Below are 19239 nucleotides of genomic sequence, written 5' to 3' on the forward strand. Positions count from 1 at the left end.
ATATATTGTTGGATAGTTTCAGATAGAGTAACTACTAATACATCAGCACCACTTTATATACAGCAACTGCACTGCAGCCACATAGTCAAAGACACAGCTATAATCTCACTCAGAAAACAAAGAAAATCCCCTGGCCTCACCCCATTCATGATTTTTTCTCTATTATTTCTAGACAACTCCATCCTGAACTTTTCTTACTTTTTACAATTCTCATTAAAATATTTGCTATTACACAAAAACTATCAAAAGTATTCTCAGCTGTCTTCTGTTACAAATTTGTTCTTGTTCATGTACATATGTGACTATAAAAATGTGATTTGAAATATCTGATAATGGATTCAACTCTTTCCTCTCTCTGATTCACAGTGGAGCATTATCTCCTAAATCTGGTAAAGCAGGAACATGAACTTCATTATTCCAGAAGTCCAGAAATTTCTACTACAGCAATAATTCTTTTCACTGAAAATATTCTTATCACCTCATGTCCTCTCATACCTTTCTTTCTTGTGAGAATCAAAAGTTGTCATTATGTGGCTTACCACATTACCCTGTGGCAGGTGATCTGTTGATCTATACTTGACTTCAATTCTGTCTGAAGATTAAAGACTCAACAAGATGCATGTCACTACCAACATCAAATATCTGTCATTGCTCTCAAGTACATTTTAGCTCTGATATTTACCTAGTTATTGCTGGTTTGTAAGCAGAAGACAAAATCATGAATACCTTAGCACTTAACACTTCCAGACACCTTACCTTCTGATTTAACACTCAGTCCTCACTCTCTGCTTAGATAAGGCTCCCAAATCAAAAATTTTCCTTGTGAAAATTTAGTAAATAAGTTGGCATATATAAGTATATTTAAAATATGAAAGGTTTCATTTACAAATAGTATTCAAAAACTTCAAAATATCTAAGACCTTTTGTAATATTGTAATTACCTATTGTAATTATTGAAAATAATTAACATTTCCAATACCCATTAATATCCATCTCTATATGCATATATAGTACATGAAATAAAAGTACAGATATTCGCAATCATGTCCCCTTACACGTAAATAAAGAGAGCATTACACACATTGAGACAAAGTTCATCTGCAACTTATGCCATAATAAAAAGGGCAGTTCCACTGCCTTACTAATAGGGGGCCTATCAAGACACAACATTCAGTAAGACTGAAAAACATCAGGAAGTTTTGGCAAAAAAGTGCTGAACAGTTCAGGTACACAGTCTTTGAGTGGTTTCTTGTATTATTTCTTTTCACACTACATTAGTAAATATGCATTGTTTTCTGGATAGGCTAGAATTACTACTATGATATAGAGTTATATATAAATTACATATATATATACAAATACATATATATATGTATGTATAAATAGTATCTATGGCTTAGCAAATTTGTTAATTTGGTTATGCAGTGTCTCATGTTCAAATCTATGTTTCTGCAGAAGAGTGCTTCGATTTAATGAATCTTGAAAAATAAAATTTCTGAACAGAAGTTCTTGGGTAAGGGGAGGATGATGAGTGCTATAACACCGTGTCTGAGGGAAGCCCTATAACAAAGCATTTTCTAACATTCTCTGTCCCTTCCAGGCAAACATTTCCATTTAAAAAAAGCAACAAAAACATTGAAAGAAAGAAATTATGGGTCTAAGCTAGCAGGATAAACGGACAGAAAGTGAACATATGAAAATAACATAAAAGTTACCGATGAGCAGAAATCCCATCATTTTAATGCAATTGAAAGATCCGTGCTACTAGAAACAATGAGACTTCTTTCCTTGTTTCCAGAAAAAAAGGTCTGATACAGGCTCCACATTACCCTCTACTAGAACAACCTACTTGTCACCTGGTCACCAGTGGTGCTCCCCAGGGCTTAGTGTTGGGGCCAGCCCTCTTTGGAGTCTTTATTGTTGATCTGGATGTGGAGATCAAGTGTCCCCTACGTCACTTTGCAAACAACATCAGATTGGATGGGAAGATTGATCTACTAGAGGGTAGGAAAGATGTTCAGAGTCATCTGGATCAGCTGCATCAATGGGCCAAGGGCAGTTGCATGAGGTTCAATAACACAAAGAGCCAGGTTCTGTCCTTGAGTCACTACAGCCCCATACAGCACTGCAGGCTCGGGGAAAAGGAGCAAGAAAGTTGCCTGGCAGAAAACGACCTGAAGACCTTTGAAAACCAGTCAAACATGGTCCAGTAGTGTGCCTAGTTGGCCAAGAAGACCCAAGACATCCTGGCCTGTATCAAAAATAGTGTGGCCAGCAGGACCAGGGAAGTTATTGTCTTGCTGTACTCAGCATTGGTGAGATCACCCCTCAAATCCTGGTTTCAGTTCTGGGCCCCTGTCCTGGTTTTGTCCAGAACAGGGCTAAATTTTGCAGCAGCCAGGAGGGGGCATTGCTAATACCCAGAGGTTATCCCATACCACCTCACAGCATTTTTCAGGGGCAGGAGAAAGAGTCCCTTCTGAACAAGAAAGATGTGGCTGGGTATCAGTGCTTTGCTCTGTAACTAATGTTATGGCTGTTTCCAGTAAATTTTTCTTATCTCAACCCATGATCTTCACCTTTCATGCCTCAAATTTTCCTCTCCACATCACTGAACGGGGAGGGGAGATGGAGGTGGGAATGAGTGAGTGCTACATCGTTTGGAGTGCTTCAGTGGGAGTATTAAATTGGGGAATACTATTTCTAATCCACAGCAGGTCCAGACACTGGGGTGCTGCAGAGCATCCAGAGAACAGCAACAGAGCTGGGGAAGGGTCTGGAGCACAAATTTTATGAGGAGCAGCTGAGGGAGGAGGTGTTGTTGATCCTGAAGAAAAGGAAGGTGACCTTCCTATTGAGGAAGGTCAAAAGAGACCTATTGCTCTCTATATCTGCCTGAAAAGGAGGGTGGAGCAAGGTAAGAGTTGGTCTCTTCTGCCACATGAAAAGTGGGAGAAGTGAAAGGATGAAATTACCTCAAATTGCACAAGGGGAGGTCTAAATTGGATACTAGAGAAAAAATTCTTCGCTGAAGGGTTGTCCAGGTATTGGAACTGGCCACTCAAATAACAGGTAAAATTACCATCCTTGAAAATGCTAAAAAAAAAGTGTCCATGTGTCACTTAGGGACACGGTTTAAGAGATGAACACAATGGGCATAGGTTTATGGTTGGTCTCAATGATCTTAGAGGTCATTTCCAGTCTTAACAATTCTGTGATTCTGAGTTCTGCATTCCTGCCGTTATTGTGGAAATAGATTTAATGTGTTATTAGGGATCATTTTCATTAACAGTGCACAATATTATGAGAATAAAGAAAAAACCTTTTCTGCCTCAGTTGTTAAGGAAGAACCCCTTAAAACCCACTTAATGGTTTAACATTGCCTCTGGCAGGAAACTTGCAGCCTCTCCCCTTTCTTCCATGCTATTACCCCTTTCTTCTAAACTACGTCTTTCTTATAAAGTGTTTGTCCATTAAACTCACTGACCTATCTGAGTTCTGCAGTCAAAGTGTTGATAAAACAGTGCTCATTTTATGTCCATTATCTCCTGTTTGTGTCTTGTTTATTATCTGCGAGTGTGTTTAAATGCCAGACTGAAACTATAAAATAGGTCTTGATGTCTATGTAAAATTTTCTTTCTAAAATGTAGTGCTAGCAAATAAATCAAAAGCATGAGCATTACTTGACTAATAGAATACTAAAAGAGTAGAAAGTTCTAGCTCAGATTTCTGTGTTTAAGGATGCTCCCCCTCTTCCTGTTTTTCTTAGTTGAACCTACAATATCAAGGGAGGTGAAGGTTTCAGTCTTTGAGTTATCTCTTAGTGCACACAAGGAATGGCACTCGTGGGGAAAGCTTAGGACTACTGTATTTAAAATCAAAGACTGAGGTGTTTGTACACCTGGGTGCATGAGCTCGATTCTGGAGAGCTCAGAATGGGCCCAGTTTCTTCAGCTCTTGAAGATGCCATGTGTTACAGCTATATTTTTCCTTGCAAGAGCAGCAAATCCCTCTCAATATCAATACAATCTGTCAAACAAGCTTTTCTATTGTAAGATCCAAAAACATAGGAGAGGCAAGCATTAAAATTATTGTTATATAGCTTAAGATGTCAAGGGCCAAAGCATTTACGAACTAAGAATTTGTTTCTCTAAAACTTATAACACTACGTTGAGTGTAGATATTATGAAGAATATTTCAAATTAGATAGATATTAGACATTATGAAGAAATTCTTCACTGTAAGGGTGTTGAGGGACTGGCACAGGTTGCCCAGAAAAGCAATGGAAGCATCATCCCTGGAAACATTCAAGGTCGGGTTGGAAAGGGCTCTGAACAACTTGGTCTAATGAAAGGTGTCCCTGCCCACAGCAGTAGGGATGGAACTAGATGACTTTTAAGGTCCCTTCAAAACCAAATTTTTCTATTAATCAATTACTCTATTATACGTCTCTTTAATAAATTAGGACCATTACTGAACAAAAAAAAACAACTAAAATGCATATTTTTCTGCAGGATTCTATTTTTGATTCCTTTTTTCCACAATCTTATGTTTGAATTCATCTTGTTTGAGGCTTAAAATCCTCTAATACTTCTATTTTTCTTAATCTGTAAGGAATATAAAACACCACCTGTTCCCATAAACAACTCTCCATCTACTTGAATACAAGCAATAACTGCCTTATAATCAGAGAGCAAAAATGTGCCAACTTTTTCCCATTCTATATTCATGGTTTTCAATACAATTTGGCAAGTATAATTAAAGTCAGAGACATATAAAAACATAGTGGGTACTATTTAGTGTAAACAAGGAAGAAAATTATTCGTAAATTAACAATAATATCCATGGATGCTCATTTCCCTGAAATAGCCTTAAGTGGTATGAGTATAAATAACTGAATATCTTGGATCAACTCACCAATCTCTGCTGGAATATGGTTTATTTGATTTTTTGACAATTCTAGTACTCTCAGATCTTGAAATAGTGCAATGTAGGCTGGAATGCTTTGTATCAATGTGTTGTACACATGCCACTCTTTCAGATAGATCTGTTCTTTCAGAGAATCTGGGAGTTCCTGTATATGAAATAAACAGAAAGCATGAAGTTAGAATTTTGTTACCCAGTTTCCAAAGAGGGAGAAAAATACACTTTGCCTTAGTTTTATTGATGCAGAATAGTAGTTTGCCAAAGCCTTGCAGAAGCTGTCTGCTTTTGAAGAGCATTGCAGCTGTCTCCATCACATATTCATTTCTTTAACTCCTAATGCAATTATTTGCTCTAAAACAGAAACCTATCTGAAGAACTCAATCTGTTTGGTGTTCTCACACATTATTTCCCTTTTCCAGATGGAGGATTTCTTTAAAACACATTTCAGCCCTTTAATTCATACATCAAGATGTCGTAAAATGCAGCACAGAACAGAAGCGTGTGTAGAGAATATCTAAATAAGGTTTGCTTTAAAAAAAGGAAAAAGGTGTGATTTTGTTCCAAGTACCTGTCAATGTTTCAAAACTTGTTTTCCAAGAGGGAACAGAAATCATTTCAGATACTATACACACATATCACTGGTCTTAACTTCTGTTAAAAAAATTTAGATTTCCTCAGAAAGAATAAAATTGATTTTAAAATTTTAAAAAAAAGTTTATTTTTAACTCCGTCCACGTTTGCAAGTAATTTTTGATTTATTCATGCAGAATTCTTTGCTTTCAAAATTCCAGTAATTTTGAAATTTCCTGTAATTTCTGAGTAATTTTCAGATTATTCTATTTAACAAAAGCCTTCATTACATGAATGAAACAAATTTAGAAAGCCTTTGATTCTTACAAAATTGTTTTAATTAATTGGTATTCACTTCAGATGTACGTGTCTTTGTTTGAAATATGTGACCAAATTATTTGAGCTTAAACAAAAGTAAATTCCAAACATTGAAGGTCAGACCATTTAGACTCCACTTTCTTGAACATTGTGCAATTTAGCAGTCTTTCCTAGGTTTTATAACACTGTGCACTGGTAACTTGTGGAATAAATAATCTGGAAGAGGTTCTACTACTAACTTTGTTCTGTAAGAAGAGATGTGAGAGTTTCGGCCTTTAATTCTTTTATAAATTTCAGATTTGCTTCCTGTGCATGAAGAATACAACACAGTAGGAATTACTGTTTTTTATAAAAAGCATATTGTCCTCTTCTTTTTTTCCTAGATTTCATAGATTTCCCAAGATATTTGTAAGAATGACGCATTTCAAGTTTTTTTAATCAGTGCTGAACTTCTGGATTAACAATAGTGCTACTTATCTCTAATCTAAATAGTGCTACTTATCTTAACTATTAGAAGTTAAATTAAAACATCTAATTGTAATTATAGATACACTGGACTGTTGATGAGAATCCATTTTTTGGTCATTACTGCCTCTCAGTTCTTCTCAAATTTACACATGCAGACATAAAACCTATGCTTTGTTGTTCTGCCTTACTGTCTTCCATTCCATATTTGATATACATAATTTCATTTCTTACTTCATTTTTTGATTAGATGTGAGTGTGCATTGCATTTTGATCCATCTTCTATATTTATCAGTTTATGACAATTAAAAATTAAAATGCCTCAAATGCCTCAAGACTGGTAGTGAGAAATCACACCAACTTCGTGAAATTAGTTACTATTTTTCTTCTTCAGTGCTGCACATTTTTCTCCAGCAAAATAAAATAATAGAGGACTAAAGCAACCTCAATTAGTACTTTTTTCCCTACCTGTAAAAAAAGGAAAATTCAGCACACAGGGGATAGTATTTAGCAGGAGTGTCACAGACATCTCTGTAGGGAAGAGCCATGATTCAGAGAAAAAGATGAATAAACATATTGGAGGGAAAAAGATATCTATGTTAACAGACAGTATTTTCCACTCTATTTCTCCACAGTGCAGATCAGTCTTTGCCTATTGACCTAACAGGTTTTTGCACTTTATTGTCACAACACATCATCTCCAGCTCTTTGATGACAAATAAAGCCCCTTCTTCTCTGAAGCCAACAACCATGCTGTTCTCCCACACTGAAGGGGGTACTCCACAAAATTCTCCTTGATACACTGAAAATAGTGCAGCACACAAGGCTCTCTACTAGATCAAGATCAAACTCTTTCACCATTTTAGAAAAATTAAGCCAAAATACGAAAAATATTTATTATTAATGCACAAAGATTTTTTTAAAAATCCTTATGTCTGCATTAAGACTCGTTTAGAGCACCAAGATATTCCTGTGCAGCAACAGAAGTACATTTAGACACGACTTCAAAAGAATGGAAGTAGATTCTGTACTTCTACCAACTGTCAACTTGCTTTTCTTTCTTGCAAATACTTCTTTATATCATATGATCATATTTACAATTTGCAAATGCAAGCTACTATGCAACTACATAGTATGCAAATACTTTGCTATGTGCTTTTTCAATATTTTCCATTTTTAAATGCATTTATATTTTTGTTGCTGAAACATAAATTGATGTGATATTTTGCTTCCTTACAAACTAGATAGGGTTGGGAACTGAAACTTCTGCAAGCATTAATTTTGCTTTACTCTCTGATTCTCTTTTGTTCTTTGGTAATCTTCTAGTACCATGCTAAAGCTGGCAGCCTGCTGATAATTTGCTGCATGAAGACTAACACTTGGAGGACAGCCAGTCTTCTGCCTTTAACAGCAAAACCTATACCTCAAACTTGTTTGATTTTTAGAAGAGAAAAAAGTTTTAAAAGGAAATAAATAGCAAACATAAAACCACTGTTGATTATAACATTTCTAATTAGGAGATAATTCACCTGCTAGACCTGAGCCTGAACTAAAACTGTGATCAAAGCTCTAAGAAGTTTCAATTCAGCTTCTTTTTCAGCTCTATACTTTTATCTGTCATGGGCCAAAATAAAAATTTGTATCCAAATCTCCCACTCTTTTAAAATAATTTGAAGCTAGTTCCAGGCACTCCCTGCTGCAGGTCCCCAGAACAATATTGGCACTGTCCCCATGTCCCACCTGTTTTCCCAAAACCACTGTGTGTTTTCTTTCACCCAGTGTGTAAAAGGCCGATCCAGACGCAAGTGTTCTTTGATTAATTTACAGTTCTGCACAGAAAGGGTTGCTGGGTGGCAAGCCCTAAACCTTTACAAGGTAATTCTATCAACAAGTAGTTTACCCTTCTGACATGTGAACATCCAGGATGGTGGCACCCCAAGCGGCTGAAAGCAGACAGGGCTGAGTTCAGCAGGGCCACAAGCACTGGGGCTACGTGGAAGGGGATAGCTTAGGTCAGCTGGAGCCTCTGTGTGGAAAAGGCAGGGTCTGTCTTATGCCTGGCATGCTGCTTCCAGCTGGGTCCATCCAGTCCCAGCCAGCACTGCCCATCTCACCCTGCTGTTATAAGGGTGCTGGGGTGTGGCCCATTGTCACATCAGCACATTCCAGGGCCCTTGGTGATGCGGGGGTCTCATGGTGCCGAAAGACCATTGTTACCAAGGGCCATGCCCTGAGGCTGAGGTTACTTAAAGAGCACTGAGACCTGGAGTGCCCAGTCCCAGGAGAACACTTTCTTCAGGAGGTAGCATCTCCCCTGGATACCTTAGTGGCAGAGGTTGCCAAAGAGGCATGGGGTGAAGGACTGGGGAGATGGGACCACTGCCTACTCTTCCTCTTCCTCTTCTTCCTCTTCTTCCTCCTCTTCCTCTTCCTCCTCCTTATCCTCCTCCCCTTCCTCCTCCTCCTCCTCCTCCTCCTCTTCCTCCCCCCCCCCCCTCCTCCTCCTCCTCCTCCTCCTCCTCTTCATATTTCTCCTCCTGCCCATAGGTGGGCCACAGGCAGCCATAAGAAGCATTGCAGGTAGAGGAGCACTCTGTGTCTCTCACCACTGAAGCTCAAGAGATGGACAAGGCAGCAACTTCTGACTTCATCTCGCAAGTTACAGCAGCAGAGGCAGAGAGCTGGGGAGCTGCATCAAACAGCCCCTGCTGCCCATCCCCCAGCCCCTCGCCAAGCCCTCTGGAAACCCACACTCTCAGTGGGAAATGGGCAGGAGGAGCAGCAGGGACAATCCTGGAAGTACCAGAGAAGAAGAAGGTCTTGGTAGAGGAGAGGAAATGCTTGAAACTCTACTACCCCTAAGAGCTGTCTCAAGAGGAACACAGTGAAAACCAAATCCGGAATGCTAGAAAAAAGAAGCCTCCCTTGCACCTCACTCATCAGATATGGTCAGAGTACTGGGGCTTTAACAATGGAGTTCCCCACCTCAGGAGCTCACCTCTAAACAGTAGAGAAATGGGCTCACTTGACCCTGAAACTTTGACCTGTTTAATGAGCCTCCCTGTGTGGCTGAAATTATGGATATGAGGATGACAGCACCAACCAGAGCAGCGGACAGAGAGAGCCGGGAAGCTGCAATTCACAGGCCCTGCTGGTCACCCCCCAGGTCTTCCACATCAAGCCTGATGGAAGCCCATATCCTCAGCAGGAATCAAGTAGGACTGGCAGCAGGGGCACTCCTGTCAGCATCAGTCACTGAGGCAGAGGCCTTGGCTAAGAGGGAGAAAGACTGGGAAGATAACAGAGACCAAGAGCTGTCCCAAGAAGACGACTGCACAGACGAAAATTGGAGTACTGAGGAAGAGAGTTTTCCCATGCCCCTCTTGCACGAGGCATGGGAAGAGGACTAGGACAGTCAACTACACACACCCACAAGCATCAAATTGGATCTGCTGAGGTGGATCTGCAACAGGCCTTCTTATAACCAGGATCTGCTGTCCTGCTTGGACAAAGATATGGATTGGGAGGACAAATGTTTTTTCAGCCTTGAAGGCAATGACATGTGGGATACGAGAGAAAGAATCACTTTCGAAGAGACCACTTCCTGAGAGGAAGAGTTGGTGGCATGGAATAGGAAGTGATTTGAGTGTATCCTGTGCAGGTCCACACCTATAGCTGTCCCCACACAACAGGCCTCCTTCTTCAGGATGGCACTTGGTGCTCTGAGCAGGGTGTTCCAGTGCCCTTGCATCACAGGACAGCCAGAGATGTGGCATCCCACTGCCAGAGTCAGGTAGATTTCTGGAGATGGCAGCTGGCCCAAAGCCTGTATAGAATCCCTGTAAAATCCCGGAAAATAAGGGTATGTCTCAAGCAACAATATACAGATGGATGGCTCTGGATCCAGCCAAGCATTTTGATAATATAAGATGAGACTTGTTGATAATGACCAAGGATTTTTGATAATAACTCCCTGTGAAAGAACAGGATGTGTCTGGAGAAGGCAGCCATGCAGTAGACTGTGCTGGCCCAAGGAGAGGAGTGCTTTTGCAGGACAAATATGCTTGTTGCAACTCTCAGAGATAAACACAGTGCAGTACCATCTCAGCATAGGAACAAGGCCAAGATGTGGCCTTGTACTGTAGGAGGATATCAAGGCCACCCCAAACCCCCAAATACTTCCAACCCATTTCCAGAAACGTCTGAAAGAATGGACTGTGCATGATGACAAATTTGCACCACAAGTGAGAAACCTGCCTTTGGGGCAGGAAAACCACTCTATAAAATGTACCTCCAGTCAAGTCCAGGAGGAGTTTCCCATGTGATCTTAGACTTGCAGAAAAAGGAGATAATTGTTTCCACTCACTCTCCTTGTAATTTTTCTGTTTGGCCAGTAAAAAAGCCAAACAGAAAATGGTGATTGACCATGGATCATGGAAAATTAAATGCTAATACTGCACCTTTAACAGCAGCAGTGCCTAACATTGCTGAGTTAATTGCCAAAAATAGAAGCTCATCCAAGTTTAGCTACCACCAATGTGAAAGATATGTACTTTATGGTTCCATTTCAGGAGACACACTGGAATTTTTTTGCTTTCATGTGGAAGGAGATGCAATACACTTTCAACAAATACTGCAGGGATATTAGGATTCCTCCATGCTAGCACATTCTACCCTAGCCCAAATATTATCTACAGTTCAGTAGATGAGGAGATAAGGATCTACCAATACATTGATGATGTATTGATTGGGAGTCCAGACACAGATGAAGTGGGAAATATTCAAAGCTCTACTATTGAGCACCTTGAAGGTGTAGGGTTAAAGATCCCAGGGGATTAAAGTCAGTGCCCTGCTTCAGAGGAAAAAATCTTGGGAAGGGAGGCACTGTTTGTGTCCCTGCTGAGACTTTAACCTCACTGTAGAAAGTAAGTGTGCTACAAATGAAAAAGGAGCAAGGCCACGTGAGAAGTTCTTCCCATAGCCTGTCATCTCTGCACTTCTATCCCAATATGGTACTCTTTGACAAAGCACTGAGGGATGTTACCACTGCCAAGTACATTGCCTACCATCCCCAAGGCCAAATTTTGGACTTTTTCACCCTTTGGCTTGACATTGGGCCCAGTTCCTGGAAATCAAGATGCACTGGACCCATATCCAACTGGCAGTATTTGTGGAATTCCTCATATGTACTACCTGCTAAATATTATTTTGCTGTCATCATCTCCCTAAATAAATTCAATGGACTATAATGACGCCTGGATTTGCAAGATGAGGAACTGTCATATACCATTTGGATTAGCTTTGAGCTTTAAGATTCATCTTATATAGTTATCAGACCACATCAACAGGCAGTAGAAAACATCACATGGCAAATGAATACATCAAGCAATTGAACGAAGTATGCCACTGGAGAACTAAAATTTCAAGTCCAACAAGTATCAAAAAACGTTTTACAAAATCAATTACTTAAAGAACAAGATGTATGTGGAATGTTAAATTTAACCAACACAGAATATTATATTACCATTCATTATGGCTCTACTTCCATTAAGGAAGCACAAGTTAAGAACAAACAAACTGGTTAAACTGCAGAATTGTTTCAATCCATGAAGCCAAATGATTGGTTTAATGGTTAGACACCCAGCTCCTAGTTGATGTCTACACTCTGATCATTAGAACTCGTAGGGTGGGACTCATGGTTACTGCAATTTGGAATGGTGTTTTCAACTGAATTTATTTTCTAAATAATTGGAATGGCAATTGTTTCATACATGATTTATTGCATTATCTTTTCTGCTTCATCCTTATTTTCTCCTTCTGTGATCAAAGACTATGACCACCCATCAAAATTTAAGTAACAAGGTGGTGTAAGGAAAGGCTTAATAACATTTGCAGCATATACTTTAAACAAGCACTGACTGGTAGCTATCTTCTGCTTGTTCTACCTCCTCTATCTCTTTATCTCTCTCCATCCTCCCCACCTGTTCTGGTTTAGGGCAAATTTGGGAGGAAACTTCCAAAGGGGTCCCTCTAGAAAGCAGATTCCAGCAGCCCCTCTTCCTACTGGCTTGGGAAAAGGTTTCCTTGGAGAAAAGTGGAAAAAAACCTGTTTATTTAATAAACAAAGTATTCACAAGCATAAAAAAATGAATAATATTAAACAATAAAGCCTCTCATTGATCTGAAGAGATGGAAAATTCAGAAAGTCCTTTCGTGGGGTATAGCTTGGCTCACTCAGTTTCTTATCATCCCTCCTGCACTGGAACGCAGCATCCCAGGCCCCAGTGGGCCACAGGCGTGAGCTCCCAGTGTCTTTCTGGGTTTTCAGTCCAGAGCAGGGCTGATCAGTTCCAAGAAAAAGAAAAACCACAGTCCGGGGAACCTCTCTGCCTCAGCTATCTAAAAACTAACTAAAAAGCAAAGGAGACAGCTCTCTCCATACTGTCCGTGCTGCAGACAACACCATCTGTGAGAAGAAATTCAGGGGGGCAAGTGCAATTTCTGAGAACAGACGACGCGCTTCTTCCCGCTCTTCGCTCTCAGAACCAGACTTAAAGGTACAGAACTTAATATCCAGCATAAACAAAACAGATGTTTGGGGATACAAGCATCATAAAGCCACCCTCAGACACCACCTCACTCTTTTTCCCCTATATTCTTAGTAAAGTTGGTACACAAACTAAAATTGGTGTTCTTGTACCAGCATTTGGTTTCATTTGGACCTTCATTTGGGCAGAGGAATTTAATATTGAATTGTAACAGTAATTTACTGATAAAATTTCATGAGTTTTTTTGGACCCTCAAATTTTTGTCATTCTTTTCAACCATGAGCATTTACAAATCTGTGGTAGGACCAAGGGACCAGCATGGGGGGATTTGTTGTGGGCATGTCAATAAGACAGGATGATTTGCCAACCACACTCACCTGTGCCTGTTGCTTCCTAAGAGAAAGAGGAGTGCAGGCAAGCCCCATGCCAACAGGCAGAGAAAGACAGCCCTCATCCTCCTCTTCCATGGGCTAAGCAGAAACCCTGCCCTTAGCCTCTTCCATGCTTCTTGCACTCCAGCTCCTGACCATCTGGAGCCCAGAAGCAAAGAGGGGTTGCATCTTGGCAGTGCCACAAGGCTAAACATTTTTCAGGCATTTTGGGTCATGGCTTAATGGCTGGACTCAATGATCTCAGATGTATTTTCAAACCTTACTGATTCTATAAAATGTAGTATGCTGCACAACATTTAATAATAAAAGTGGTCATGACTGAACCAGATTTTTTTTGTTTGTTTGTTTTTGTGGGGAGTCTCTGGGAAGATCTCTGGAATTTACATAAGCACAATAGAGATTTTCTGTGTCCATTCAATGCAGCAATGCTTCTTGACCCTTTGTAGGAAATAAATACATCACTGTGAGAAAGAGTTGGGAATAGCAAGTAGAAATTTTCTGTTCTCAGGTTCACTGAGAACATATCATGTTAGACAATAAATTATGTTACATATTATGTTAGACAATAAAACTGTGAGAATAAATACAAATATAGTGATTTGCTGCCTAGTTCTGTGAGGAAATTAAATGCAAGAAAATCATGATTTATGAGTAAAGAATTTTACCAGGACTCGCTTGCACATCTGACATTAAAGCTTTTTGAGTAGGTATGCATCCAAATCCTCTACATAGGTAAAGTAGCACAGCCAAGAACAGTCCCACTCCATATTTGAGGAGCATCATCGGCTTTCCTTTGCCAATATTGTTATGACAACATTAAAATTTTGTTTATCCTGAATATTTTGTGTAAAACATTTAAAATTCACTGATTTGCTAGAGAATAAACATTCATTAATTAACAGCAGAAAGTAAACACTCAGAGGGAAAAAACAGAGTTAAAGTGATTTAATTTAAAAATTCATATGAATATTCATGTCATTATTTTGCCTCAGTTTCTAGTTCTAATGGTCTTGTTTCTCTGAAGAACTAATTTAATTGAGTAGATGCATGTATATGTATACAGAGGTTCTCAAGTGTTGTATCAATTCTATTTTTTTCTCCCTAGGCATCCAATTCAAACACACAATTCAAAGGTCCATTATATATATACATATATGTATATATATATATATCACAGTGTGTTTGCCTGTAAAACTCTCAAACAAATAATTTTCTTTTTCTGAAACATGCCTTGGGAACCTGAAATTACTTGTGTCACAAAACACCATTCTCATGCTTTCAAAGTCCCAAGTGTTTTGCAAACACAAGATTTAGGAGACTAACTGCTTGGGCAATACAACTGAATTCTGCCCCTTTTTTATGTAAAGAGAAAAAGAAGAGAAAACCTGTCTGATTTCATTCACAATATCAGATTCTGTGATTATAATACCAGCCCTTTTTTTATTGTATGCTGTTTTCCTAATTGCAAATACTAATTCAGTACTGTCCCCAGCTGGCAGAAATGCACACCCATTGGAGGTAGACACTTGAGTCACAGAACCACAGAACCACAGAATTAACTAACTTGGAAGAAATCATCGAGGCCAACCTATGACCTAACACCACCTTGTCAAACTGTGGCACCAAGTGCCACATCCACTCTTTTCATAAACACCTCCAGGACAGTGATTCCACTAACTCCCTGGGCAACCCATTCCAATGCCCAATAATGCTTTCTCTGAAGAATTTCCTCTAGTGTCCAGCCTGAAATATTTGCCTGGTATGTAAAAGGGAGACAGAAACTGCTGAACCTTAAGCGCGTTTCAAACAGCCCCACTCAGATGGAGCTTTGACAGACAAAGGTGAGACTATCTCGTAAATGTAATTATCAACCAGTGCCCACAGGCTGAAGCTAACTGCATGGACAGGCATGGCTAAACCAGACCCCAAGTTAAAAAATGTCTTTCAGATTCAGAGGGACTTGCTGAGTACTTGTTCTTCAAGCACAAAGGCTAATTCTACTTACAGTGCTGTTGACCTACATGGAAATATGGATCTGCATAAACAGAATAATTTTTTTTCAGAATTCATATGCTGTAAAATTAAGTTCTAGTCTCTTTAGCTACTACTTTGTGCCTACTTGTCTAGCCAAGTATTTTTTGTGTGAGCTTTTTACTTTCATGTGAGCCACACAGAACACTGTAGTGTGTCATTCACTGCTGCAATCTAACATTTTCTCCTTTTGTTTTACTGGCATCAAAATAGTTTTCATTTCTACTTATCCCTTGCTAGGCATGCCCAGTGCTAGCTGTATCATGTTATTCTTGCTTCTAAGAAAACCTGATTTGTACTTGATTCTTCTTATTTCCAGTCTCTTTTCACTGATCTCACTGTCACTCTAGCTTTGTTAAAAGCAAAAACTGTATTGCTCCCTTGTCTACTTTAACACTGTGTCATAATTCCTTGGCTTTAAATCCATAAATCACTCACTCTATTCATCTTCTTCACAGAAATACATGCCTTTAAGGAAGCCCACAGTCATGAACATTAAAAGTAGAAATATACCAAAAAGTGTTAAAGGCTAATTATTACAAAATTATTACCCTTTTTTCCCTCGCTATTTTATTGCTGTCAAAGAGCTTTATCTTTTCTCAGATGTTTTAAAAATAATTACAGGTACAAGGAACAGTGGGTCTCCACCTAATGAAAATATATTATCTATCATATCAATGATATTTGAGAGGTGGAAAAAAAAGCAGCACAAGGTTGCAAAGGAAGGAACTGAATTCCTATTAGGAATTCAAAATATGTGATCTGCTCCGATTTTCACCTTTACTAATGTTCTCAGAGGAAGGTCTGACATTATTTTCAAAAGAGCATTACCCAGATTATTTTCAAAATATTTACCCAAGGTATCCCAAACTCTTGTGGCTGGGTGAATGTTGTTTCCTATCCACAAGAACTCTGGCTATGCAGGGTATCCTCAGAGATAAGGAGGGACCATGTTCTCTGGGTGCCAGGTAGCTTCATGGTGCTTCTGCTGAAGCATGACCAGAGGCATTGACTACATCCCTCAACTGCTAGGTTAATGGTTTGTCTCAATGAACTTAAGGGTCTTCTCTAGCCTAAACAATTCTATGATTTCATCATAGAGTGTTTTACAAAACCCCTTTTTAACCTCCTACTCAACAATGCAGAATCAGTAAGCTAGATGTTATATGAATATGGAGCACAAAGCAGCATCTTCTTTCTAACAAGGCTACATTTTTACCATCTAGAGTCTGGGCACTCTGATATTGAGACCTATGAAAAGGATGTGTTAAAGCCACATCCCTATGCTGGGGATTACTCCTCTGTGAGACTTAGCTTCCCAGCATCCATAAAAAGAAATGGTATAGCTCAGAAGCAAGCCTTGTTCTCAAAATTAAACCTCTAAGTCACACCAACAACCTACTCAGATTTAGCTATCAACTGTCTAGAGGATATATTACTGCTTCATTGATGAGAGAAAAGGGAAGGCATAATAGAAATACTTATCAGCTAACAGGAAGATAGAAAATTCAGCAGCTCATCCCCAAATGGATACTTTACAGAATTGTGCTGTTTGTTGATGCCAATGGTAAGTGGCCTGTCAACAGCAAATCCAGCTGGTTATGTGCCCATAAATCTGCACAGGTAATCCCAACTCTGACTTCTCCAAGTCTCTGAGTGCTTAATCACCGAAAATTTCAACTCATAGATGTATTTGTGCGCCAAACACATAAAAAAAACTAAACCACAATTGACACCATAGCTCCCAGCTACATAACATACAGTCTTCTCTGCGAAAACTGTCATATGTACACAGATTTTATTCATGTGCAGATTGCCAGACTGTACAGCATTGGTTTTATAGTCTGAAAATTCATTTTTCTTAAATATGAATGCTTTCTTTTTGTGAGAAAGTAATTGGGGAAAAGACTGACTCTGATTCTGTCTTTTGTTCAGAAGCATCAGTTCAGATTTTGAAAAGCAAACTACGTGGTATGATTTGTATAACAGATAAAAACATTACAAAATTTCTGCAGTAAGTGGATATACACTTCTTTCAGAACTTTGCCAACTGAATTTTCACAATTTTAAAATAATTGTCAGCTGTTAGAAACTGACATTTCAATTTTGAAGTAGTATTGATCTCTAAATCAGCTGTCGTTGTATCTTTGTCTGCAGACATCTGAACTATTTCACAGTTTGCTGTTGAAACAGGAAACCCACTTTAGCTAGGCTAGAGCTGGATAATGAGACTTGGCTGTTTGATGTGGACATACTGAGCATTTTATAATAAGATATCAAAACCCATGGTGGGTACTGCTCAAGATGATATAATGTAGGTAACAGTACACCAATTTCTCTTAAATGGGAATTTTCAGAACATCAAATTAAAATTAAATATTCTGGAACACAAAAGAAAATGTGTGTTTGATTTTGCCTCCTAATGTAAAGCCTAACTTATGCAAAATTTTAATGGCTTGGCAAAAGAGAATAACCAACAGAAAAGTTTAATTATGCAACGCTCTGCACCCTGATGCATTAAGGATATTTGCGGTTGCTACTATATCAGTGTGCAAGGAACTGTAATCTCTCTCTCTCTTTTTTTTTTTCCTAAAGTACCTCTAAACTAAGGTTTACAATACCCAAAAGAATGCAGTATTTGACTACACATCTTAAACATCACTTTCAAAATCCCAAGTTCTTGAATGAAGAGATGTGATAGCTCCTCAGCAACCAGCCCTACCAGATCAATGACTGGTATCAGTTGAAGAAAGACTCTCCTTAGCAGAGCTGAACGGGAACCAAAATTTTCTATAGTCCAGAAGTTTCAAATATTGTATGTTTATTCAGAAGGAAATTAAAGCAAGGGAAAAAAAAAGAAAAAAAAAAAAAAAAAAAAAACACAAACAAAAAAAAACTGAAAAAGAAAACACCATCAGATTCAAGATCAAATCTAGGATAAAGTTACACTTTAGGTCAATCAAAAAATAATTCTAGCTTTTTTATCAATGTTTTGGCATATTTTTTGGAATAAAATCCTACATGAAATTTAAAATTTTAATTTCACATTATCATTAATAAAGTGGTGTTTCTCCGAATACATTTCAATTAAATCTTTTTAAACTTTTAAAAAATTAAATTTAAAAAAAAATTTAAAAAATTTTAAAATTAGAGCAGCTCTAATCCACCGCTTGCTCAACTTCAAACCAACACGAATTCACATCTTACCTGCAAACTGCTATTTCACATAAAACATATCAGCAAGTCCAATGCACTTTTTTTTTCAGTAAGACCCTTGTGGATTGATGCTAATATTAGTTTTAAATTGAGCAGAGCTTGAGAAAGTGTTATCACGTCATTAGGGCAAGAATACAGATCTCTGATTAGTAGAAGACAGCAATAAGCCAACAAATACTATTTTCATCTCTCTTCACCCATCGGGGAATTTTGGAGAAAGCGACCTTATTGCAATATTATCGCCCATACCAAAGGTTTTGAGAGGGATAAATTACATGTATCAGCAGAGAACTTAAAATATGCATACCTGAAAACTAAACCACTAGTTCAGACTGAGGTAGAAAATACTTTGGTCACTTCTAACACTGTGAAAAAGCATCAATTTCATATGCTTTTGCCATAGAAAAGGGAGAGATTAAAAGATACGGTCTAAGACACCCAAACTCTTCACCAACAGAAATATATTTTCCATTATGTTTACCGTCCACTGCTCTCCAGAAAGCTGAAAAATAAACTTGTTTTGTTCCTTATTTACTCCATCTGACAAGGCAGGACTCTTCTTGAGCTGAGGAGTCTTTCCACAAGTGTCCAGGTTCTTATCATTGATGTCTACAAAGCCATTCTTAAGGTATTTTGATTGAGGAATACCTTTCTTACGACACTCCAGTATCAAATTCCATTCTTCTTTTATCCTGAAATAGTGCCAAAAAATGTTTATTTGAATCAGCTGAAAAAATATGGCAGGTAAGTTCTAAAGCTTAATCTGTGTTTGC

General features: G+C 38.6%; 1 protein-coding gene across 1 annotated transcript in view; it reads right to left on the minus strand.

Annotated features, from left to right (window-relative positions):
• Positions 1–19239, minus strand: part of LRRC2 (leucine rich repeat containing 2) — a 49509-nt gene that overhangs the window by 8539 nt on the left and 21731 nt on the right. The window contains exons 3-4 of the mRNA XM_066209006.1: positions 18948–19158; positions 4918–5074 (exon numbers count right to left, since the gene is read on the minus strand). Coding sequence (XP_066065103.1) covers positions 4918–5074; positions 18948–19158 — 368 coding nt within the window. The remainder of the gene's footprint in view (positions 1–4917; positions 5075–18947; positions 19159–19239) is intronic.

Source organism: Chamaea fasciata, unplaced genomic scaffold, assembly GCF_029207755.1.
Source record: "Chamaea fasciata isolate MVZ Bird 193981 ecotype frontalis unplaced genomic scaffold, bChaFas1.0.hap1 SCAF_585, whole genome shotgun sequence".
Classification (NCBI taxonomy): Eukaryota; Metazoa; Chordata; class Aves; order Passeriformes; family Sylviidae; genus Chamaea; species Chamaea fasciata.